Raw genomic sequence first — 27707 nt, 5'->3', positions numbered from 1 at the left:
TACTTGCTTAAAATGACGTCATACCTCAAAATGAAACTTGTATTCAAATATAATTAGTAAACACCTTGCCTACAAAAGGATGATTTGATATACTTAAAAAAAATAAAAATTATGATTATTCAAGTTCAATTGTGATAAATGCGTCATTATGCTTTTCCACTCAGCCCTACCTTCAGCCACTATGATCTTCTCGGTCATCTACTCATTTTAAGATTATATATATATATATATATATTATAAACTAGGTTGTAAGTACAATACTAAAAAGACATATATTTAATCGCTGTCTAGAACAAAAACGTTATTATTTATTTCACAATAATTCACAGTTTTATGAAAGTAGCTTTTCAAAATATCCAGCAATCTTATTCATTTACCTATCGAAAACATTCTGTGCTTGGCTGTACACATCTTTAACTTTTGAAGTTGAGTCTTAGTTGAAATCCTCTGCTGTCTAATTGTTGAAGTCCCTCTGAAGCATTTTACTTTTATTCACCAGGTATCTGATCATTTTGGCATTATTTTCATTTTTACTTTGCCGGCTTTAACCAGGGTACACTTGAATTTAAGAAAGATTATTTGGCAGCATTTACTGACCGTACCGCTCCCATTTCTTCCGAATTATAGTACAACTCCAATCATCCGAATTCTGACTATCCGAATCGCTTTCAGAATTTTCAGAATCAACCGAAGAAGAGAAGGAAAAGGAGGAAAAGAAAGTTCAAGAAAAGGAAAGGGAAGAGACAGGAGAAGATGAGGATGACGTGTGACTTGAGGAATGAAGAAACAGTCTTTTGAAAATTTCCCTAAGGTTTTTCGTACTATTAATGAATACAAACCACAACTAAGTTATGATAATTTTAGAGTGACAAAATGTTGCAGTTATTCAGTATTTTAGTAGACCTACTTGGAATTTAATGCATCGTCGGCGAAGGTATTTTCTCTTTCTGTCTTGAATACATAAGCGCTACAGGAGAAAGTATTCAACAAGAGCGAAAAAATAAGAACTGGAAGTTTGTGAAATTGATGAAAATTTTTCCAGTTCTTCAGAGACTTCCTGAAATCTTCAGAGACTTGATACAAACCACGAAAGTTATTTATAACGTAAGATAGAAAGAAATCGCATGCTGTAGGTTTTCAATCAAAGAATTCGAAAGAAAACTTAGACAAGGATTTACTTACAAAAAATTCTCTTTGTTCATCGTAGATAAATATCTTAATACTCATAAAATGTTTATGATGCCACAGAAATTCTCTCGGTGGATATTTGAATCTCTGTCTCGTTGTTTCTTACAAATAAGTAAAGGTAAGCTGCCACTGAATCTGAACACATTATTTCATTTTATTTTGTCCAATTTTCGGCTAAGTATTTAAGATAACCGAACACTTGTAGCTCAACCCGGGTTCGAATATAGGTGAATGGGCCGAGTGCATGCATTGTCTGTGTAGTTTCCCTTGTGTGTAATGAGAATAAAATAATTTTCCCTTTAAAGTTCGCATACGAAGGCATCCCCTCTTAATAAGATAGATAGCCTTCGTTTGCTAAAATAACCAAACCAAATTTAATTTTAATTCATATAGATTAAATGTACGCAAGTCTTCAAAGGATTTTTACGAATATATATTATTGGATTTTCTGTATCCAACTACAAAAGAATAGAAAATCAATTAATTTTCATAGATAATTCTATACTTTTGTAAGAATAGTAATTAGGAATTACGAAATAAATAAATAGGACTAAAAACTCGATTGAATTACTTAATTAAGATAAAATACTACAGGATTATTACCCCAAACTCCACCCTGATTTTGATATTATTTCTCTTTGGGATGTAATTCTGCAGTCTCATAGCCCATAATATAAGAAGGATACATGGATTTCATTTGAATGCGTTACCTTTTAGTAGAGATATTGCTATTAGTATAGATAAATTTGTTGTGTTTTAATTCGCTTTTATGCTCATTTTCATAATATACATTCTAAACCAAAGAATCAAAGTAATCTAAATTTTTAGAAGAAAATAAAAGTGACAGAGGGATGAAAATGCATTTAAGATGCAAATCGATGAATGGAATATTCAGTCAATGCTAAGATAAGAATTTAAACCAGTTGTGTATACTTTTATTACTAATATACTGATATTTTTAAATTACGGTATACAAATTACACAAAAAATTACCTGTTATTTTTTATGCTGTAGGATTACTTCTATGTGACAGAATTACCACTAAAGATATATTAATACAGATATTATTCGTTTGATTTGTTTCACATCTTGCAATTTGCAGAGACATGTTGGATATTTTAAAAGTTATTGAAAATTCCAATTGAGAATAAAGCACATTGCACAACTTACATGATTAGACAGAAACACCGGTTGATTGTTCCATGATATCACCAAATAATAAGCCTTACTCCTGCATGTTCCATTTTAAGTTTCGTAATTACACAAAATATCTTTTGAGAAAAATATACACCCTGAAGATCTTAAAAGATTACTGGACCAGCGGCCGAGCAAGAAGCTAGTTAAAACATAATACTCTGATTCCATTTAAAATCACGGCGAACACTTGGCTGCAAAGATACTGCGTAGTTTTCCTCATACGCAACATAACTTTCATGTTAATTCAGAAGTCAAACAACAAAAATCAGCGTTATATTTCCAAATTTTCATAGGACTAGTTTCGATGGTTTTACCGAACCATCTTCCTCAGCTGCAAAAGCGCAAATGTTCAATGCGCTTTTGCAGCTGAGAATGGTGGTTCGGTAAAAGCATCGAAACTAGTCCTGTGAAATTTTAAAAATATAACGCTGATTTTTGTTGTTTGGCTTCTGAATTAGTATTTGTTAGGCGTGTTATTGTGTCTTAATAAGTTTCATGGTTTTGCCTAGTTCTCCCTGAAACGACCTCTATAGCTTTTTCTAGGCAGATAACCCTATGTACTTAAATGTCGTTGCGTTTTATCTCCCTTCTCTAACAATAACATCAGATGAAGTCCATAAATTTCGACGTAGCCAAGAGGCAAAGGTAGCCCTTGTTAAAGCTTACGACTTCAGTCCAGGTTTGCTCCTTTTCAAGACATACGACTTAGGAACCAAAGTGACAGTTCACAGATTTGAAGAAGAATTTCGTACGGAAACAGATCCAAAAGTCTCTTATCGTTCCCCCTCCCCAACCTCACCAGACTAAATCGGAGGACTTTCAACCCGACATTATTTTAAAAGAACCCTATGCGCCCCAAATACACTATACATTTGCAAACATCCATGCCTTCTCCAAACACTTGGTTATAGTACAGGAATTCGCTATAACCATGCCAACAGTACGGCGTACTTTGCAATAATCAAATAAACGACACGGAAGCTTGTGAACTTCCGTGTCGGATTTGCGGCAGTTACTGCTACTTCTAAAAAGGTTGGCTAGCTGAAAGTCCCCTTGAATGATTTGGTGGTAGAGAAAGTGTGGCTGGAAACCCTTAGACGTTCCTTTCTAGTGTGTTCTCCACGAAAATGTGGCTCAGCTGAACATTTACTACTATGGGGTTAACCTGCCTGGCCAATATGAAATATTAGTGTAATTTATCTGTACATATGTCCTTTGTGAAGCTGCACTGGTCAGTATAGTGGTTAGTGTTTCTGGCTACCATATCGTTGGGCTGGAATTTAAATCCCGGAGAAGGTATGGATGTTTGTAAATGTTTAGTGGTGTGCTGCCTGAGGTCAGGACTTAGAATACTGGCCAAGCGAAAGTCCTCTCGAGTGGGTTGGTAGTGGAGACAGGTAGGAGATCTTTGGATCCATCCCCCGGGTCTTTTCCCACCAAAATTTGGGCTATATAGTTGGTGCGGTGAGTTTGTATTTGTACGACTAGTAGTAAAATTCTGATATCCAACCACTACTACTTTTACCTGTACCCGCTGTACAGAATACTGTTAAATCATGCTAATATTCTGATTAAATTTTTATGTAAAATGCTCATGAAAATGTTTTTACTTTTCCCTTCAAATCACCATAGAACCGGTTTCTTGGATGCATTTTTCTACGTATTAAATCACAAAAATAAGTGTAAACATAAGCTTTATTTACCATGAATGCATTCAAGATAAAAGAGTTATTACGCATAGATAATTTACGCGTAAAGTCAGGTATATACCACAAAATATATAAATATATACATTAGAGGTCACATTTGTCACGTTTACAGTAATTGGTAAACGGTTAATGTACAAAAAAATCCATTTCACAAAATGGTTTAATCTAAATTATCAAACAACACGCACCATATTTAATACAAACACACAGCTTCCATAAACATTACAATAGACTCATTTAGGCTTAGTGGCAGTGTTCCATTTGAGCAAAAATATATTATGGGATGTAAAATAAAATAATCATTCTCCTGAGCACATGAATTTTAATTATGAAGCCAAGGCAATACAGATTATTATACTAGTGGGAGTTTTTTGCATAAAAATACTCTAGTCCTGTGCGTATGTGCATACATAAATATTTAGCAGATTCTGTGTTAAAGGTATTCACACTTCAGTAGTTTAACGAACATTAGGTAATATTTTTCCAGAATATGAGATTCTATAACTCTGAGATCGGTATCATTTAATAAATAGCGTTTAATTTGCATACAGCCCCCTGTCATGAATGTAAACTGGAAATATTGTATTTCTAAAAGATCTTAATTTACATCAAAGAAAGGTTCCATGTGTTAAATGAGATTCTTCAATAAGAAAGATTTGTTTTATGGTCGCTATTCTTGTTACTCAACCGTAATCGTAAGCAATGAAATGTAATTATCGGAAACATGTTAAATCAATGAGAATTACGTCTTTGCTCGGATTTTGTGACACGTTAACCTGTCTAAACCTTTGCGTCATCGATTTTGACATGCTGCCAACATCATTTTATTAATAGATAAGAGCTTTTAACATTATCATTTGGAACCAGACCATCTGGGAAAAGATAGTCTCCATGTAAAAATTAAGGAAAACCCAAATTCATATTTACTGATCAAAGGGAAAGAAACTTCAGAGAGCTTTCGCTAAGATACCGTGCAATATCTTTTGTGTGAATGTAACATCAAAGCATTATTTCTAGAGTAATTTAGCTTTAAAATTTAATTTCCTTCCTTTAAATCTATAGAACTAAATGAATAAGTAAATATGTCAAATGAAACTAAATGTCAAATGTTCTCTTTCACTACGAATAGAAATAATAATTCTATTCGCAGTGAAATGAATGAATACTTTGATAAATAAGGCAACGTATAAATGCACTTTATCCATTAGTAGTAACAAGCACTTGTTTCAGTGGTTAGAGAACGGAACAAAATCTAATAAAACAATAAAATTTAAGTCTGAAATATATTAATTTTAAGCAGATTTTTTAGTAGATTTTCAGAATATATTTAAATGAATAAGAATAACATAGTATGAGAGTTACAGAAATAAAATATTGCTAGGAGTGAAAGAGAAAGAAATTGCAAGGTACGTAAAAATAAAGTTATTTTAAAATGTAATTAAACTTGTGCTAATAGTCACAAATATCTTGTGTCATTAATGAAAGAAGAAAAATAAATAATTTCAGAAAATTCATTTCTCTAAAACACATCTAAGAAACAAAAGAATGCAGTATACATAAAACTGATACTTATAATTATGAAGGGATACTTTAATTGTTAAAGAGAGATTTTCCTCAGCTAATTAGCTGAAGAGGCCTGCTAATAGAAATTCTCTGATAGAGGCCAGCTAATAGAAAAAGTCAGTTAATTAGATTGGATAAAGGAATAACTGGTTAATTATTTTAAAAAGTCATACAAAATACTGCTCATAAATTGTCGATAGAAAAACCTATACGTTTGTTAAATATTTATTTGTTTTATAAAAACACTAATTTTTCTTTTCCACAAATTCCAACCATAATGCCTTCTTAGTAACTTTTATTTTCAGTTTCTTCATAATGTTCATTGATGACAGTAATTTTTCAGATTCTCTTTACTAACAAAATATTAAAATTACCTTCTGTAGTCATTTTTTGTAATAAAAGTTTGTATAGTTTTCAGTTATAACTAGAAATTACGAGGAATAAAGAATAGCTGTTATAATGAGATATTTTTTATTTATTATTTAACGAAAATTTAAATTCTTGTAGCAGCACCATCAAAATCAATTGTAATTAGTTATTACGTCGTTTAGCAGAATAAAGCGATAATCCATGTACCTATATTAAAAGATTTTATCTTTTTACTTTACACTTTTCTGCAATATTTACTTTAATAACAATGAAAATACTCAACAATCAATGATGATGGAAATTATATTTGAAAACGTAAACACTGCATAATTTGATTAATATTCTTTAAGACATATTAATTAATTTAAAAAGCATTTAATTAATTTAAAAAAAAGCTCACTAACAAAATAATGGAATTTTATTTTAACTATTAATTTTTCATTCGAAGAAGTGATAGATGCCTTCGTTGTGCTTACATTGAGCTACATTTCTCAAATAAAAGCGAATAATGCGAAATGATTGAAAGTCATTTAATTGGATTTCAAAGTTATATACTATAAATATTTCAGTATAAACATTTTAAATATTTATTCAAAATAACGTATCCGTTAAAATAGCTTAGTTTTCGCATATAAGAAGAATAAAGTATTTTATTTACTACAATATATTAATGCCGAAGTAAGTAATAACGTTTTATAGCTTTAAATTTATTTTGCTTAAAAGGAAAACAAATATTTATTTTAATAGTCAGTGAAAGAAGTGATACTTTTTATACATATTAGTTATGAGAATTAATATATACAGCAACACTGGAGATAATTCTTCATATAATTTAAATTTCAGCAAAATTTGTGAAAAAGGAAAAACGCCTAGGAAAGTTTTCTATTTTGTATGCATATTTTTCTGAAATTTATTATTTATATGATTTTTTATATTTAACTATGTAATGTAAATACGTGCTGTTGTGAGAATGTAATATAAGAACTCTTATAAAAGACTTTGAACTCATTATTTCAAACGTAATTTTGTAAAACGTTGTTTAAATTTCGGCAGTTAAGTTTTAAATTTATTTTACTACAGCTACCTAAAAACTACTTATTTTATATATGAAGAAAATAATTAAAATATGTACTTTTTATACTTGTATATTTAATGATGAATAAATAATTTTTATAAATTGTGTTAATTTAAAGAGCCATTTTTTGACTATACTTGCTTGATATCATTCTATATTGTATTCTTTTATTGACGGAAAGTATGCTAATGAGAATAAAGAATTCTATCAAATTACACATATATTTCCAGAAATCATGAACTATTATTGTTTTCATTTTTGAGCTCATTAAGTTGACTTTATCATCAAATATATATATAGCAAGTTATGAAGTTAAAAAACATAGAATTAAGAATACAATTGAATATAAAAAATATCAAACAACTATCTCATTGTTCTTTTAAAATAAACAAAAGTTTTTTAATGTTAATTTAACGTAACATTTCATAAATATTATTAGATCACAGAAAATTCAAAAATGTATGAAAAGAATCAAATATCTAGAATTTTTATAAATAGTCCTTCAAATTATTTATAAGATCATGCTTTCTTTCATGCATTTAACATGTGACAAACATGTAACAAATTTCCATTCGAGCACTTAAACGTGATATTAATGACGTGATTTAAAAGTGATTAGTTTAAAAAAATTCTTTAATTACATATCAAATACGAAAGTTGATTTCCGGTTATGATAAATGAAAATGTAAATTCAGTAGTTACAAACAGGTCTGCATCAAAGCATAGAAAAATGTCAGCAATGCTTACACTCATTTTGTACAAATATACAAATTAATATTTCAAAAAGGCTTGCGAAATGTATTTTTACTATAGAAAAAAAACTTAAAAAAAGAGTTAGTACTAAAATATAAATAAATATTTGGAAATAATTAATAATATATGGCGTTTGGAAATATAAGTAAACATTTGGCATAAATAATTTTTGTTACCAAACAAAAAAGAAATATATAATTTGAACAAATAAAAGATACAAAAATACTACTAAAATTAATTCTCCGAAAATCATCTAAGCATAAGTTTGAAAACATAATGTAATTGTATGTTATAAATTAGAGGCTAGACATGAAAATTGATATATTTTTTATTCTTCATAACACTGCATTAAAAAACTATTTTAAAAATTTATTAAAGTTATCAGAAAGAACATACATCTGAGTAGCGTTTGCTATATGCAATAAATTTCTATGGATTAAATAATGAACCGTTATATGTATTATATATTCGCCAATCGAAATGCGAAAGGTCTAAGATTATTTAATATATACAGTAACGAACTTCGTGTTACGGTCTCTTGTATAAGGAATTAAGTTAATAACGCATCTAAATAAATCGACGCTACTGAAACTATGCATAATTAAAGTTAATAAATTAAAAGTTAATCTGATTATAACTTATCATTCATTACTAAGTGAAAATGCCAAAACTAGTCCCTAATTTGCTTAAAATATGTTGCTTTAATCATTCTCCATCAAAGCAGTTATGATAATTTTTAATATTAAGACCAGTCTGAAAAGTTTGCAGAATATAAGCCGTGATTAGTTAAAATTAATTACCATTTTCGGAAAACATTTCTCTTCACTCAATTTCATCATGCAAGGAATAACTCAAACAGCATTGCATCTTAAGAATTAATTTTAATTCTAAAGGATTTGCTTATTATGAAACTGTTAACAATATGAATATGTGTCATTGCATCAAAAGAATTTAGCTTATCTCGAAACTAGTATAAGTATGTGTCCTTTCATCAAAATAATTTAAAATTTGTAACAGAAGCAAAACATTATTGCGAACTTTAATGAATTGTTAGATAAAACTTTAAATTTGTATTAACCACTTAGCAGTTCAAGAGATTCCAAAAACCCGGTCCCCAAAATATGTACTTTTATGCCGAAATTATAAGAAAACTGCATTTATTAACAAAATATGTGTACAAAATAATTTATTGGTGAAAAATTAAGTATATATATGTATGTAGAATTATATTGATTATCACAACCACTTTAATGATGCCATTTTGTCATACAAGAGTGTAAAAGTAGTAAACTTATTCTCCATTCCTTGATATTTCCTGTGAATTACAGATTTTGAAATTCCTAGATACAAGTCAAGATTTCAACTCCGTATGATATATTTTAAAACAGGTTACAATACAAAGTCCCGCACTGCAATCCGGATTTGCTTAGAAAATAGGGTCGTTGTTTTCAGAACTTCTACAGTCATTGCTACTGTAGTCAGATTAGGTTCACACACAAAACAAATTAAGAATAAAAACTATATAAAATAAAATTGTAAATCTCAATTATTAATTTTTCATAATAAGCTTCATATAAAATTTGTTATATGGATTAGTAATGCCATCTATGAATTAAACTAGAAGAAATTATACGGATAATCAGTGCCGTGAACTTTGAAAATATGATGCGCGCACCACATACGGGCAAATCACAGTGTGCACAAAAAAAGAGTTATTCTTTTGAGGAAAAACTGCTAAGTGGTTAAATTTACGAAGTAGTAAATAGTTAATTAAAATTCACATTGAAAATTAATTGTTTTCCTATATTTTCCTTAAACTGTAATAAGTTATTTCTAGTACGTAAAATGTGCTCTAATAAATTGATTGACAGAACTTGCAAAACAGCGACAAAACTATCATACAGAGATATGACAGTTTGAATTATAGTAAATTACTGATTGTTTGAATTATAGTGTTTCAGAACAGAAGATTGAATATGTACAAACGATTTCTCTCTTCCAATACTTTTAATTTATGTTTTAATTTTTTATTTTTAATATAATATAAACAGTTTTTTAGTTGTATCAAGTATGAGTTATTTTCTAATTATGCAGTAGGTGTTCACATGTTATACAATAGCTCTATTTATATATAGGATCTTCCTGCATCCTTTTAACCCTCGATTGAAGTATTCTAAAAATACAGAAGAAGGCTCTGTGCATAGGAAAGCTAAGGGCTGTACCGATGAAGGTATTACAGATATTGTATTACGGATTATTGTATGTATTACGGATTAAAAAGTTTTATTATGCATCTAAATAAATAAAAATTGGAGAATTTTCATCTAAAAAAATTAAATAAAGTTTTTAATTACGAATTTCTAGCGAGATTTCAATTCAGTATGAATAGGCCTGCAGTATACACCTAAAAATACTTAAACTAAAATACTAAAACACAGATGATAAAAAGTGAAGTAAACGAAAATCTATTGCAAATAGCTCTTTTAATATTATATATTTTTGTAAAAAGGACCAAAAAGAAGATTCTGATAACACTATCAGTTTTGATGGAATTTTCGGTGCTGAATGGAATATATGTATCCTAAAACAAGGTCAAAGTAAAACTATCTCAAAAGACTCCTTCCTGGGACATTGCTTAATTTTATTGGCTTCAAGGAAAGAAAAGAACATCATCACATTTTTCGAAACTATTTTTTATATCCATTCAAGGTACTGTCTCAGTGAGATAATCCTTATTACACGGATTACTAATTGCTAATGTGCATTTCCTGTCACTTAATTCACATATTTAATTATCCAAAAAAATTATGCAAATGTAGTAGTACATAATAATAAATATAGTATTGAATTTATTTCACTTCTTATCATCTGTACACACGTTATGCGCAAAAGCACGTTTTCCTGTATCAGAGAACTCTCCAAATCTTTGGAAATGTTTACCTCGCTTCCCTTTCGAGATAAAAAATTTAATTTCGTCAGTTTGCTGTCAAAGTCGATATTAATGTCTGGAGTCGGCGGAGGACAATAGGTTTCCTTTCAGTAGATCTTGGCTTCGGTATAAAAATGAAATGCTTACTTAAGAAGTAAGTTTTAACTGTTCAACAATGCTGAGAGAGACAAAATACTTTGAGTGTCCGTAGTGATTTAGAGGAGAACGCTGTTAATGAGGACTGAAGCTTTGATGGCAAAGAATCATATTTTGAAAGAATTTCTAAATGTTGATGAAATGTGATCTAGTATATTAAATTATTTAAAGTTAGCACCGCTGAGGAATATTTGATTGCAAAATACCGCAGCATAAAAAATGATAAATATTTAACTGTATTTGTAAATATGAGAATTCAAATTTGCCTAAATTTAAGTAATTGCAAGAACTGTAATATCAATAAATACAAAAGTGCTATATTTTTACATAATAACAGAAGATAACAATAATTAATTATTATACGGTATCTTACATAAAATAATATGTTGTACGAATAAAGTATGCCATTAAGAAGGTTAGAGGAAATGATAATTTTTCAAAACTTCAATATACCTCCTTATTCAAATTATGAGTTCTAGTGTACTGGTCTTTCTATGTTTTATTGCCTCGTTAAGCTCATGAGAGAGAGAAAAAGAGATGATACAGTTTTCTTTTCTTGCAATTAACGCTTGGCAAATAACTTTTTATTTAAAAATTATCAGCTGCCAATGCTATAAAGTATGCCTTTTGAAGCCATTTCTAATTTGTTGGGCCTTTGTCTTGGGAAGGTGGCCCTCTTGCCTGTAACACATTCATGATGTCAGCGCCTTGATAGCTACAAAGTTCACAATAACCAGGAGCTCCTTGTGGTCCTGGAGGGCCTCTCATTCCAGCTATTCCTTGCTTTCCAACTGGTCCTCTTTCACCAGGTCTGCCAGGAAGTCCCACTCCAGGGGGACCAGGGGGACCTGCAGTAAAAATACGATCAATAGGTGACATGCGCACAAGAATTATGAAGTCAGTATATTTTTAGATAGTACTATCTATTCTACTGTTAATAAATGATACATCGAAAGTATTTAGTAATATAAATTTGTAATTGTATTACATGTATATGAAATGATGCCTAGGGAATGGATAACGACGGATGTCTCAACGAAGAGGTGTCGAAGTTTTGATTATATTAATCAGGCGATTAAACCAGGTATGTCAAACTCACTATCTGGAGCGGGCCAAGTAGTCATTAGTATACACTGCAGGCCGCAAGGTAAAAAAATATATTTTCACACTTAATGATGTATTTTAAAAGTGAGTAAATACTTACTTGAAACACAGATTATATAAAAATAGAAAAAAATAGAAAGCTTTCCAGATGATTGTTCAGATGATGGAGAGACAAATGATTGTTCTTAGAGACAGGTATGAAAGATGAGACAGATGATTGTTCTTCGGGATACCACCTTCACTACATTTTTGGTTGAGGTTTGAGAAAACTTGAATTTCTATTAATTTCATATGTAAATAGGGCCGCACTTTCTTCAAGTAGAATGATAAAATATTTTTAAGGAGAGACAGTCTTGAGAGTTCGTTTCAGCTCCAGAGGTTGTACATACATCTCGGTATTAGGTAGAAATCAAGTTTTTATGAATATATTTTAATTATATACTTTCTGTTATTTTTTGAGGCCAACAGAGGACAGCAAGAAAATGATTCAAGGGCCGCATGCGACGCACGAGTCGCGAGTGTGATATGCCTGATCAAAATCAAAATGTTCTAATCAAAATATTTCACATTTTATCCGCGATTATTTATATTTATTAGTACTCAAAAGATATTCTCTTTGAAGTTAAAAACGTTTCGTGAATAAATCGATGACTACAAGTAATAGACAGTGTTTCGGACAACATATTTATTTCAATTGATGCAAAAGTAGAAATACACTGATGAAAAGCGTTAGCTTTAAAATGTATGAAACACATTCAAGTTTTAATATATTTTATGCGGCAATTCAATATTTTATGATACAATTTTCATCATTCGTTATAGGATAGGCATCTCTCTAGCAGATAGATTAATTTCTGCCCCAATCTGGAAAAAAATGACCGATTTAATTGGCTGGTTGCTTAGTTGATTCGTTCAAGGCAAACTTACTAAAAGCCAAGAAAGAGATGCGTTCAGAGACGGCTTTACAAATAAAATTGGAAAACTATTAATTTTATATATGAGGAAAATGCTCATGTAGTCAGTCCACAGCGTTCTTCAGAATTCAAACTAGCCCGAACTACCGGTATTCAGTAGTGCCTCTCGGTATGTCGGTGAACCTGCTCGATATAATACATTCCACATTAACTGGGATATAGGTTTTGCATTTCACGTACGCTGTCAGAGAATTGTTAATTAAGTTCCAAACATTATATAGACTCATATTATCTAAATAACAGCGTTTATCTTAATAACCAGCGTTATCGTATTCGAATTTCTCCCTATTCTACACACTCATACATAAAAGTACTTTCTGTTGGCAAAATTCTTCTTCTGTAAATTAAAGCCACGAAAGGAAGCTTATACGTCGAAATTCATTAGAAGCTTGACTGTCTAGTCTTATGTCGTATTTGGCGGCACAGGACTGCTACAGCCTTAAACCGTTCATGTGAGCTGTATGCTGCCACTGTAAAGCTTCATAGGATCACTAACTGAAGGCTTCACGAGTGCCAGAAGACCCGCTGTTTTGTGTCCCGTTCGAAAACATGCGCCTTTGATCAGACCTCAAATGGAGCACCGTTCAATTAGTACTTACATTCAGCGTACTCGGAGAGCCTGGAACATGATCATTAAGGTGGTTTTAGATGTAGCAGTATGAGCAGGCATTATGTGGCACGTCCGCACACTCTGCATGTGTTTTCTAAAGATTCTCTGACTTCTGTGAGGTATAGAGAGAAGATCTATATGCCTTTGTTCGCCTTTTTTAAGGTCACAGTTGATCCTGGGTTCCTGTTAGTGGACGGCAAAAGTTGCCCATACAGGTCTTAGCTGGTTGACGATTAACTGGAAAGTGAGAAAATCCACCGCATGTATTGGCCAGCCAAATCCCCTGACCATAACCCTATGAAATATGTCTTCAACATTGTTGAGAGGGTAATTTCATCTTGCCATTCCCCTCCGAGAATCACCCCAAAGTTGAAAACTTCCTTGCTGAGTGGAATCGACTGCTCCTGTCCAATATGTCGTCACGCTGCGTGACCTGTCTGGCTATGAGATAGGATTATACCGCACTCATTTAGAGTTCCATATTACAATGTGAACTTTCAACATCCCTGCACTATGGGCTGTACTGATAATCATATGAGTACTTAAAATGACTTCTGTGAATATATCTCAAATGAAGAGCTTCATATTATCTGATTAATGAAGGGAAATCTAATGTAGTTTATTTAACTAAATAAATCTCATTATTCCTAATAACTAATCCTCTTCGAAAATAGCTTTTGCTCGATCTTGTGAATGACAGGTTCTACTCATATTTTAATTAAAGCACTTTTTACTGACAAACTGCAGGTAATTTAATTACGAATAACGAGACATTGACATTTCAGATGAATCTTCAATGAAAGCGGTGACAACTATCTCAATTAATTAATTTTATCCCACGCTTAAATCCTTACAAATGCATGTTTTCCAAAACAGTCATTTTTAAAATACCAGAAGTAATATGAATTTACTTGTGGAAATGTGTAGAGATGGAGAAATAAACAATTTTGATGTGATTATTTATCTATTCACAAGAGTTCATTATTTTAATGAAAAATGGGGAAAAATGTTTAAAATGCCGTTTAATCAAATTAATCATTAAACTGTAGATATTTACTCCAGAATCACATTTCCAACTGGATTATTATCTAAGCCTAATGCGTTGGAATGTTATTCTGATCATTTTCATTGTAGAGGTGTAGAAAAAAGGAAGCATAGTAACATAAAGAAATACATCAATTTACTAATAAAAAATGGTCTTGAATTCCTGGAATAATTATCGCATTCTTTTTTCCAGTTATAGGCAATTATTAGAGCAAAGCCAAATGTTTATGCACTCAGTTAGCAGATATCTTTAAACTCATTTCCTGACAATTTATAGTAGAATGCTGTTCAGTAAAAATTATTATTTTTTCCACGTTTAAAGAAACGACAGGAAGTCTGAATAGTATTTTTCTGACTACGCAAACTACAGAGAGAAAATAGAAATAAATGGATACGTTGAAGTTTATAAATTTAAAAACATTATTAGCTTTTTAAATAATCTATAGCTGTGCTACAATAACGGGTGAATATGCTTGAGAATTCGTGTCATTAATGCTTTTACTTGACTTTTCCACGGCCACAGCTCTTTGTGTAAATATTTTTTCATAGGTATTCAGTAATTTTAAAACTTTATAATATGAAATTTCTATTTCCCTGCTCTAAGAAAAGCATTTTAATTTTCTTTTCCGGGAAATGAAAACGTATTAAGTACGTATACATCAGTACGTATACTTCATGGTAAGTTTTATTAAATTCCAGAAAAACGATATTTGTACGAATATAGTGTTATCAGACTAATGCGGTAACAGAGATCAGCACGACGATAACGATAATTGATGGTACAATTTATCTTGCTTTATTTGCTGTAATATGCTACCTGATATCCTTTTATAATTTGCTATGTGATTTCAAACTCTTCTCTGCTAAGAAAATAATTATATTACTTTCAAATTTTTATTTTCCTACATTAGTCCTGTCATTATAGGTCATAAACGTATTCGCCTGCAGCCCGGTGCACAAGACGGCTGAAAACAGGTAGTTTGGCCCGGGTTCGATTCCTCGCGAATAGGTTGGCTGCATGCGTGGTTTTGTGGTATTCCCCATGTATAAGAGTCAACTTTCCTTAAAACATCATAAGACATCTACCCTAATCACGTGTGCTTTGCCATAATCGAAATATCCTTAGAATGTCCTGAATGTCCTATCCTAAGACATTGAAGCGGTTAGGAAAATAAATTTAGTGTGCTTTGCCATAAGTTAATTAATCTAGTCCAGTGGTTCTCAACCTTTTGACTAACGCGTATCATCTAAACAAAAATTGAAAACCTTTAGTACCACCACTACAAAGTGCTACTACCACCACCACTCTTGAACAAAGCTCAGATCGCACAAATTTACGAGTGTTAGAGAAACAACTCGATCAAGATGTTGGGGTTTTAATTTTTGAATTGAATAGTTAAAAATACTTTGCTTCTTTGCGTACCACCTATTTTTCTCTTGCGTACCACCGGTTGAGAACCCCTGATCTAGTCATTAACTTTGTTTCTGCGAGTAGTATGCAACAGAACTTATTCAATATCTTGCATGTCATTTTTCGACAAAAGTTTTATATGTTTTCCCCATTGCATCAGAAATACCAGTTCTAGGGTTTTAAATTTTGTCACTAACTCTTTTTAAAATTGCTAACTCACGTCCGACATTAATAATTAGTAAGCATAATAAATGCAAACCGAAAACGATATATTATACGCAGTAAAACTTTATTTAATGAACTTAGCAAAATAAAGAACACTCCTGAGTAATTGAAATTATTAAGATATTAATGGAAGAAAAAATCATTATTAAAATTTTTTAACGTATAATTAATATCTTCGAGAAAAAACAATTTCAATGAGACAATAAACTTAAAAACGATTTCGAATAGCTTTGTTAAGTACCATTAAAGGTTAATTGAAATATTAAAATAAAAATAATCTTTAAAATTAATGAATTCGTGCTTAAAGAAATTTAGAATTCGCTTCCTTTCTTCCGTATCTTTCAGTTTTGTTTTAACCCGCAAGAACGCGCGTCGGGCCTGCGAGGCCCGGTCTTTACAAAAACGTGATACACAAATTTCTCTCTTTGGTGAAATATTTCGACCTTCTCAGTCTTTGAAAAGTTCATTAAAAATTTCAAAAATTTACAGTCTTGGCGTAATGGACCGAAAATCACAAATTTGCTGCAAAAATCAAAATGTTTGTGGCAAACACAGCACGATTATTTGTAAAAAAATCGTGAAATGTAAGTTTTATTTTGAAATTATTGCTGTAAAAATTTAATATTTCATAAATTAGTACTAAATTTCATTTGCGCTCAAAAAGAAATCAGTTTAATTTTTGTTGTTAATGATAAATAATTTCAGTCTTAAAATTGTTTTAAAATACAATTTTATTAGATTTATTAAATTAAAAGTATATTTCTATATTTTATACACTTTGTTTTTATTATTTAAATGTTTTTCTTCAATTACACAAGCAATTTAATTTTTGTTTTGTTAAGAAAAAACGCTTCGGGCCTACGGAGCCCAACGAGCGTCGTCGCGTACCTAAAAGTAGAGCGCGTCTTCGCGGGTTAATAGAACAAGTCTACTTGTTAAGAGGAAACATGAAGTTTCATTATTTTATAATTTCCGGTATTTATATCTAAAATATAGTATGTAAATGTATAATGCCATTAAGAATAATCTACATACATATTTTACATATGTATTCTACATACTACATACTATATTCATATTACATACATATTAGTTTTACATAAATATTTTGTAGTACATTCTACACAGTATATGCATATTCATGTAAATCTAATTATGAAAAGCAGTATACCTTTCGGTTAATTTTTTCTAATCTTCAAAGCAGCAAATAATTTTACGATTATTAAATCTACACAGTTATTTTTCATTCGTAATTTCAGTAACATTTTATATAATATGAATTATTTATCATAGTTATAGTTAAAGTGTATTTACAGCAAAAGGAGCGTTAGCCCAAATGCGCTACTAGTCTCGAAACGAAATTTTGCGTCGATTTACTATAAACGGCGCATCACTTTGAAATTGTTGCCACCAAATATTTATCGCCCTGCATTATTTTTAAAGAAATCAAATAATGAAGAATCTCTGTGAATGTATGCATGTTTCTTGTATAGTCAGCTTCCAGCATGGCTCAAACTACACGTCCTTCGAGCCCAGTGTCCGTCAACTCGGAAAGTATGCTTTTGCCACCGGAAAAAACAGCAACAGTACGCCAAGAACCGCATATAAGAGCCGTAAATCTTTATCATGCATGTCTAGATCTAGCCAGTACTAGACGAGGCGGAAAACGCATCATCCCACCAGGAATGTTCACAAAGCTTAAAAAGATGCTCGATGAGCTCAGAGATATTGCTACAAGTAATGGGATCAGTAACGTAAGCGACGTTCCGTTTCCGATAGGTATTCCGCATCCCTCCCACGCCGTCACATGTCAGTGCGATGATTCCACCACAGACTTAATTAATACAGAAACAATGCCGTCATTATTAGAGGATAATAATGTTCCTAAAATTTCATATGCTGATGCTGTAGCAAAGGTACCAAGAAAAAATAACCCAACTATTTTGCTATACCCAAAGCAAGAGCTAAAATGCCATATTACAGAGAAACTAAATCAGATCCTTCCCCTCAAAGAATTAAATGCCAATATTGATTATATAGCAAATATTAAGAATAGAGGCATCGCGATCAGCAGCACTTCAAAGGAAGAACTCAACAAGATTACTAACGCCTGAAACGTTTCCGAAGAAGCAAATAACTTAATAGAAATAAAAACACCAAGGGTTAAAAAACCGAAAATCTCAATCAATAATATCCCGAATACATTACCACCAAAATTAGTTCTCGAAGAACTAGTTGACCAACTAAGGATTGATAACGAGGAGATTTCACCTCTCTTTTACACAAAAGGCAAAAACCCCAATACCATTAAGTGAGTTCTCGAATGCTCCCCTCGTACTCTATCAAAATGTTTTGAACGTAGGAAAATTATAATTAATTGGAGCATTCTCCCAATCGCAGAATTCTACGGAGTGAGGAGATGCTACAGATGCCAAGATTTCTCACATTCTGGTAGTGCATGCAAATTTAGGACTTATTGCGCTTTCTGTGGCGGACCTCACTCCATAAGGAATTGCAAAGAAGACGTACCGGATTGTATCAACTGTAAACTGTTCAACTGCGCATATGGAACCTACATCAATACTTCACATGCTGCATTCTCCCCCAAATGCCCATTATATCAGAGGGAAATCTCAAAAATTAAAGCTGCTGCAGTTTACACATCAAAGCAAGAAGAATAGTTAGCTTACTACCTAGTTTCTTTTAAGTTAATTTAAACTTCCCTTTCTGTACATGAATCCATCAAGTACTACCGCCGCCCCTTCAATTCCCCAATCTCAACTGTTTACGACAATTTTACACAATAATTCGCCTCCACAGGACAAGCTTAGAATCCTTCAAATAAACTTAGGCAGAGGAAAAAAGGCGTCAGAACAACTTAGTGAAGTAATTGAAAATAACAATCATGATGTAATTTGCATTACTGAGCCGTATTGCGTAAAAGGTGAAGTTAGATGCCTTCCCCTTCACTGGCAAATATTTCAATCTACCGAAAAGGATCCTCTAGTTAACCCACGTGCCAGTATTATAGTCACCAATACCAAATGGTCCCCTACAATTATATTAAGCCATAGAGATGTGATGACGATAAGTATTAACTGTAATTCAGAACAGCTATTAATTACTTCCATTTACTGCTCACCACGAGAGGATATGGGGCCGAATCTCCACACATTAGAAAATATCTTTAGTAATTTCAGAAGATCACAGCACGTGATTACAGGTGACGTAAAGTAAACATACTAAACGTTAATAATATAAAGACAAAACAAAGTTGTGTGTAGCCATTTTAGTAAGAAAACTGAAAATGGCTATGATAAATTGAGCAAAGACTGAAAGAAAAGATGTACACCAACACTTAACGCTGTGCAGGGAATATTAAACATATACTGGTATACAGCTTTTGAATTTTTTAAAATTTTGCTATTGAAATGTATATGGTGTAAGTACAAAGAAATTGATGCTTAGTAATAAAGGGGGAAAAAGAGTTAACAGGATTTGTCACAGTGTGCCCACCAGGAACTGTTGCATTTCCCTTGTGCGATTTTATCGTATACATAATGAACAACTCGAGAAGACAGTTGTAAAATGCTTGATTCGAATCCTGACAATCATAACACAATTCTCTGTTCCTCAAAAACCTTAAAGTTATTTACAAGTTATACTCCAAAAATTGTATGTATAATTCAAATATTTCACATGATGCAAAAGCGTTGTGAAAATACGTATAAAGTGCAATTAATTAATCACATACAGTGAGATACTGCTAATATTAAATAAAGCAGTAATAAATTTACTGTTTAATGCACTGTGCGCTTCAATTTATATTTACAAAATGCTTTCATTTTAATTCTCTCTCTTAATCATTAGAACCACTTTAATCCTTTTAACTTACCAACTAAAGACAGACAATACTACTACTATACTGTACAGAATCGTATACATTTTCACGAGATGGCAGACAGAAAGGAATCACGCTTTCTATCAAGTATTGTATAAGTCGCCTTAAGGTACATGAGGGCGGAATACACGACTGGAAAATAACTGACAGAGCAGATTTTTTTTTTTTTTTTTTTGATAGAGCAGATTTATAAGTCGCCTTAAGGTACATGAGGGCGGAATACACGACTGGAAAATAACTGACAGAGCAGCGAAAAAATGAAACATTTTATTGACTAAATAAAAAAAAATTATAAATTTTAAATTTAGTTTACTAAATGTTTATCAAAACATGCATGAACAATAATAATAATATTGCAAAGGATAAAAATTCAAATCTGTATTTTCGATCTGAAATTTTAAGTTTGGTACGGGAAAAACTTTTCTGTTGGTTACGCTTTCTAATTCAAATATACTAACAGCTAAATATTAAATTCTAGACTGACATTCCTTTCAAATAGTGCTAACATGTTCATTAAATAACTTACTTTAATTTAAACTAAAAATAAGCAAACAATGAAAAGTTTGCCAGCTTTCAGAGAAAACTTTCCAAGTGGGAAAAAACTTAAGAATAAATAATAACAATTTAGTCCCTTTCTCTTATTTATTAGATTTTTCTTCGACTCATAAATAAAAATACGTATGTTTGTATGTAAATAATTATAAACTTCTTTATTTGCTACTATAGCTTTATAATTGATGGCATTTCCGTTCTGATAAAGTTTGTAGCCTTGGACTGAAATTACTAGAAATTACCTTCAACAAGGACTTTAGATGCTGATCGGTCAATCGGGTTTTCTCTTATTAGTTTCCAACTGCGAAGAACGTTATTCACATATACATGTATTTGCAAACAAAGCAATTATTCTTCGTGAAACAATTTTCGTCTATGAGGTTTATTAAGTTTTTGAAAAGTGCAAATAAAAAGTAATATATCTGCATCTTGAAACTTTGAATAAGATATATATCCTACTGTAAATTAATTAATTCCATTTATGCATTTTTGGCGAGCTATTCAAGTTCGTCTTTAATAGACATGAATACAATATTAACTCGAGCTTTAAATAACTAAAATCTTGAACCATTTTAACATCGTTTTTGCAACAAATACATAATTGAAGTGTCTTCATGAGTCGTGTAAAATTGCTTCGGGGACTGCATGCGAACTATGGGCCGCCAGTTTGAGGCCATTGGTGTAAGTAACGGGTCAGAACCGCGCATGTGCATATCTGTTTGTGGTCTAGATTAACAGGATGAGACAATATTTCATACAGATTACTGCTCTATGTTTGGTTTGGTTTAGTTGATTATGGCAAAGCACACTAGAACTATCGGTATAAGGTGAGGGATGACTTCGCAAAACGTTTTCGAAGGGAAACTAGCTTGTTTACACGATACATATGCGTATAAACCATGAAAACTCCCATTCAGCCAGCTCGTTCGCCTGGGATCGAACCCAGGTCGGAATTACCAGAGTTCAGCAATTTTACCGCTCGACCTTCGGTGCACCTTTGCCGCTGTATACAACAGTCAGTTCTCCCTTGGTATACGTTATAACGGTTTATAATGGCTTAATTTTTTAGAATGATTCTTTTTGTTTAACTGGTATTCGAGCTTGAATATGTTATTAATGATGATATATTTCAAGAGTTTCCTTTTTCATACAGCACCTGCTAAATATATTCAAAATAATATTTATTATGTGTTTTAATATGAAGCTAAAATGTACCTGGTAGTCCTCGTAGACCCATGGGTCCTTCAATTCCAACACCTTCTGGTCCTCTATCACCTCTGTCGCCCTTCTCTCCTATTGAATCAGGAATTTTTTTTATTAAAATTAGGAATCTGAATAGCAAGCAAAAAGGCAGAATGAATAACATAGAAATAATATAAAATAGAAATAATATAAAATATATATATGAATAAATAAATAGCATGCGATGAAAGATATGTTTAAGTGTAATGAAGGATGCACTTAATATCTTGAATTATGTATCTAATTTCTATATTGCAATGGCGTTAAAAATTCAGATTAATAAAACTTCATAAAAAGGACATTATAGATGTTGTAATTATAACATCAATAATTATCAAAATCCTTATATACGGATGCTTTATAAATTACTACTTAAAGAAATTTCTTTTTAGTCAATATGATGGTTACGAAAATCAATTGCGAACTTCTAAATCCAATAAAGAATTGAGCCTGCAAGTACTGATTGAGATAATCAAGATGAACAGGAAAAAATGTTAATTGAAGGAAAAGGAAGTAGGAGACAGAAAATAAATCCTCTTGTATGTTTCATCGCAAACTTAATAAGAATAATGTCCGAATGCATGCTGTAAAAATCAGTGTTTTTGTTAATAATATTAACGCTTAAAGCAATGTGTTTTATCTGCTCTGATGGTCTTCCATAGGGCACATTAGTGATTACCATTCCTAATTTTAGAGATTAATGTCTTTTAATAACTAGTAAAAAACTACATTTCGAATTAAAGAGCTATGAAAGAGGTACTGAGAGCCACAATAAAGTTTTTGCAAGGACAATTTAAAACAGTATAATGGGTTTCACAAAAAGAATCACAATTTGCAAGGCATTTTTCCAGACACACTTTCCGCAAATACGTCAAATAATATTTTAAATATAACTAAATATAAAACTATACTGGTATAACAATATAAAAAATATAAAATGAATGAAAAAAGTAATGAAACATGTCTTAAAATCGTATAGAGGCAACTGATGAATTGATTCATGACAACCCCTATTAATTGCTATTTCAAAACACTCAAAATCTTTCTAATCATATGCGAGAAGATGCGACTTTCATCTTTAAACCTCTGAATTGACACCTGTAGATATCACTGTAGATGTTTCGTTATGACAGTTTTCTCTTTACTGCCTTCATTTATCTCCTTGAGATTTTTATGTTATCGGTGAAGCAAATCTATATGAATTTCTTTCCGAATCCGAAGTTCATATGTTCAAAACTGATTTTAGGAGTAATAGAAAGACTTTCATAAGGAAACTATCGCAGAGTTGGCTCAGTGCGATTAGGGCTTCGATATATAATGAGTAATAGTTTTGAATGTGTTGTTATCATAAAGTGTCTGTAAAATGTAGTATATCATGATGTTAATGTTCCATAGGCATAGTATCAAAAATTAATATCAAACAGTATCAGAATTTTTTAAAACAAATTATCCCAATATTAGCAACGCAATATTGAGATTACAATGCAAACATTTGCAATATGTTCTTGAAATATTAATCAGTTCTAGACAAAAAGTAAGAAATTTAGAGCCAAATTCCCAATTCGACGTGGAATAAATGAACTTCAGTAAAATCCAAAATTCCCAATAAATATGTAGAAAAAATATAAATCGCTTGATACCAAACCATACGAATTCCCGAAAATCGCAGCCATAGACAAAAAATAGATAGGAAGAGGAATACAATAAAAATCTGATTCAACTTTATCAATAGGAGGTAGATCAGATTCAACTAAGTCCCTCATCCCAGGAAAACCACTACGTCATATTGTGTTACTCTTCAGTGTATACACTGGTATACACTGAAGAGTAACACAATATGAGATATTAGATAAGAATTCTATTAAAAAAAACTAAAACATTTTGAAAAGTATCTGAAGTAAAAATTTGTAATTAGAAAATAAATCCGCCGATGTTACATTTGAAAAGAAGAAAATTACCCTCAAATTCTATACGGCTTGATGCAAATTATACGCCCATTTAGGGTTGCATTTTTGCTTAATTTTAAATATAAAATTTGTTCGTAACAGCGGAAAGTTTATGACCATAAATCAACCATATAATCAATAATTCTTATCTCATAGCTCAATAATAAATTATGGATGAAAAATAATCGTTGAATTAATTTTCCTACATTTTATTTTATATAAAGGGAGGTAGGAGTGTTGATAGGATTTAAAAGAAACATTTGCAAAATTTGCCTTATATTAATTTCAAAATAATGCGTATTATTTCTTATTTATATAAAATCTAAAAGACTACACATCACAAAACATTATCACATCCAGTACATACCTTTAGGTCCCTGCGGTCCTGTAGGACCAGGCATGCCAGGCAATCCCATAAATCCTCTTTCTCCTGGAAGACCAGGAGTACCTGGATCGCCTGAGAAAAGAATACAATTCACATTTTATTAATTTTTATAATTAGTTACTCTTAAATTAAAAATGTAACAAAAATGTATGTTTTCGTACAATTAATAACACTGCGAACTTCAGTTTGAATTACGTCTGCAACTATTTTGCTTTTAACACTCAGCTGATTATTTTTTACCATAATCAAATACGTAGCTCTTAAATAAATAGCTTTCTATGTGTATTTCACACATCAGAGCAAATGAGTTTAATCCAGATTATTTACGAACATGCAGTGACCAAATATACAAATGCCCTCTCTTCTCGACATTAAATGTCGTAGTTCAATATAAGCGCGATAGCAAATATGTATTTGATCGTTTGGATATGATATAAAGTAACTATGAAGGATAATTTAAACATTACTCTAGCATTTAAAATCTTCTAAAGCAATCTGGAAATATTGTCAGTATTTTAATGATAGCATTTACACATTACTTAATAAGAAAGAAAAATATATATAAGAAATATTACATAATTAGGAAGGGTGTATGAAATAACAAAGTTTGTTAAAATATGGCTATAAATGTAATTTTCAGACAAAAACTATGCAGAATTACTAATTAAAATACTTTATAAGGTATTTCTACCGCCTTCGTGGTGTAGTGGTCAACATGCTCGGCGCGTATTCGAGTGGTCCATGGTTCGAGTCCCGGTGACGGCATTGCTCATTTTTCATTTCTGCTGCTTCCAAAAAAATCCTAATTACTCTACAACTTTAGAATTGTTAAAGAAAAGAAGCTAAATAATTATTATTGTTAAATAATTAGCAAATTTGTATAAATTATTATGGAAATCAGAAAATTTATAATTTCCTTTATTTATTCTATTTTTTAATAAAATAAAGCAGCGAAATCATATGTTGTTAGTCTAAGCATCTCTTATTCTAATGCAGGGGTTCTCAACCGGTGGTATGCGTAATACTGGTGGTACGCAAAGAAGCAAAGTATTTTTAACTATTAAATTCGAAAATTAAAACCTCAACATCCTGATTGGTTTTTTCTCTAACACTTTTAAATTTATGCGATCGGAGCTTTTTTCAAGAGTGGTGGTGGTAGTAGTACTTTGTAGTGGTGGTACTAAAGGATTTTAATTTTTGTTTAGATAGTACGCGTTAGTTAAAAGGTTGAGAAACGCTGCCTAATGGATAAACTGAAAAGCGATATAAATCATCAAAAGGGGCAATGTGCTTTACTTCCTTGAATATTGATCTCAAATTCATTATTTGGGCTACAAATCTTAGTAGCGGGTTATAAATGTACGTATTTCTTAAAATACCGAACAGAATGTTAAGAAACGTTCCAAGCTCTGAAAGTTGGAAAGGTTCTGTAAAATAAAATTCCAATTTTTATACGATCTAAATAATAAAATGGGTGAATAAAAATGCCAACTCGTGAAATATCTTAATTAAGAGTAATGCACTCCAAGTATACATGCAAAATTCAACGGAAACATTTTCGCCGAAAAGAAAAGGATCAGCTGCAAATTTAACTGCGTACAATCTTCACACAGGTAACATCCTGTTCAAAGTACCTAAGCTTCACGGTACTGCCTATTTAAGGCAAAATCAATCATCAGTGAAGAAAACGGCTGTAGTTTTAGATTTACTTTGGTTTACTGCACAAGAGGGTTATTTCGCCTAAGGAAAGACATGCCTTTGTAGCTTTTAAGTAGTAGGTAAAAGTGATCTACTGGTGTAGATGATCATTCCTCTTTGTAGATTTCCGAGCCGTAGGCATATCTATATGAACGTGGAGATCGTCGATATGTATTTGATCTATGAGATATTGCGGACGGACGGAAACAGGGCAGTTGGATAAAGGGGAAACAATTACTTAATTTAAGCGGGTATTTTCTCTGTACCACCTTTGATTATCTGCTTTGTTAAATTCCTGAGCGTCATACATAAAATGTATGTGGGCGAGTTCCGTGTTAATGTAGCGGTGCATTCCGTTCGATCTCTGCACAAGTAATGCTGATTTCAGAGGAAAGCTTTTATCTATCTCTCAACAACTCCCTTTACCACTTCAATATCGTCATTTCCGAGTATAAATTCTGCTGCAAGATTTGCTTGTTTCTAATACACTTTAATTCCTTTATACTTTTGTCAGATATTTTTGAATCACCCCGAAGATGTTAGGCTTAAAGGTGCCTTCACCGTGCGAATGCTAAGGTTAAACAAATGTGTTCTGCTCAAGGAACTCTTGGTGTACAGCTGATTTAACACGGTCAGTATATATGTGTATGCAATATAAAAAATATGTAAAGCAAAATTTTAATTTCAATTTGCAATGGTCCCTTTTCTCTTAATTTTAATTTGGATATTCCGCTTTTTAAGCTTTACACATAACGCTGGATGACGAAAATAATTCGGAACTGAAATTCCAATTGTAAGCTAAAATCCTTGTACACAGGCCTCCATATTGTTCCATGGCTCACTTCGGTTCTCCTTCTCCTAATAACAAGATCTGCTACGGTTTTCCACTTCAAAATTGTTTCTAAAACGTAATCGGTATGAGTGTTATTCTTCTGGAACGGGCACTACGACACCCAGTTATTTGAGTTGGCTTATTAAAATGCTTAGTCAATTAAATAATATCTAAACTTCCTCGATTGTAAGTTTGTTCTTCAGTTAAGTTTGTTAACCTATCAGCATGATTTATAGTATTTCTATATTATACCGTAGCATTTATCGTCAACGGATCTTAATTATTACATGTATATGTAAATCATAATTTACTTTCTGAACTTTTTCGTGATTTCAGGATAATTACTTTACCTGCCATCACTTTCAAAAATATGAATTTAACTAGTTTCACCTGATTTAAAATACACCAACTCTTGCACAATATCAGTCTGCTTGCAATTATTGACTCTGCATCAGTTTAAATTTGCATATTAAATTAATTAGCTAGCATTGGAAATTAGAGTGAAAATAAGTGCTGACTACGATAGAAAGAAAATTTAAGTACTTTAAGTCTATGATGAAGGCTCGATAGCTCATGAGAAAAGGAAAGAAAAAGAAAATCTCACGATAAATAAATTAAAAAAATGATTACCGTTTATTAATTTATATAGGATACCTATTACACATCTTATATAAATTAACGATAAGGATATTATCTTCCTTAAAGCGCTATAGAGATCAAAATATTTTCAGTACCTTTAAAAAAAGTTCAATTTCTTATAGTAAAAGTAGAAAAAATACTAGATTTACTGTAAAACAGGAATATTGGCACTCATTTACTGTAAAACAGAAATATTAACAGTTTT

The 27707-nt window shown here is 31.4% G+C and overlaps 1 protein-coding gene across 2 annotated transcripts in view; it reads right to left on the bottom strand.

The window, feature by feature from the left end:
- Positions 1–4062: 4062 nt before the first annotated feature.
- Positions 4063–27707, bottom strand: part of LOC118195415 (uncharacterized) — a 432135-nt gene continuing 408490 nt past the window's right edge. For both annotated transcript variants that reach the window (XM_085820678.1, XM_085820679.1), the window contains exons 39-41: positions 24316–24405; positions 21976–22053; positions 4063–11787 (exon numbers count right to left, since the gene is read on the bottom strand). In XM_085820678.1, the coding sequence (XP_085676804.1) occupies positions 11579–11787; positions 21976–22053; positions 24316–24405 (377 nt within the window). In that variant the 3' untranslated portion in view covers positions 4063–11578. The remainder of the gene's footprint in view (positions 11788–21975; positions 22054–24315; positions 24406–27707) is intronic.

The sequence above is a fragment of the Stegodyphus dumicola genome, chromosome 7 (genome assembly GCF_044657685.1).
Source record: "Stegodyphus dumicola isolate Sdum_Otavi_A_Nest chromosome 7, ASM4465768v1".
Taxonomy (NCBI): domain Eukaryota; kingdom Metazoa; phylum Arthropoda; class Arachnida; order Araneae; family Eresidae; genus Stegodyphus; species Stegodyphus dumicola.
Note: the sequence above shows the minus strand (reverse complement) of the source record. Positions and strands in the feature narration are given on the sequence as shown.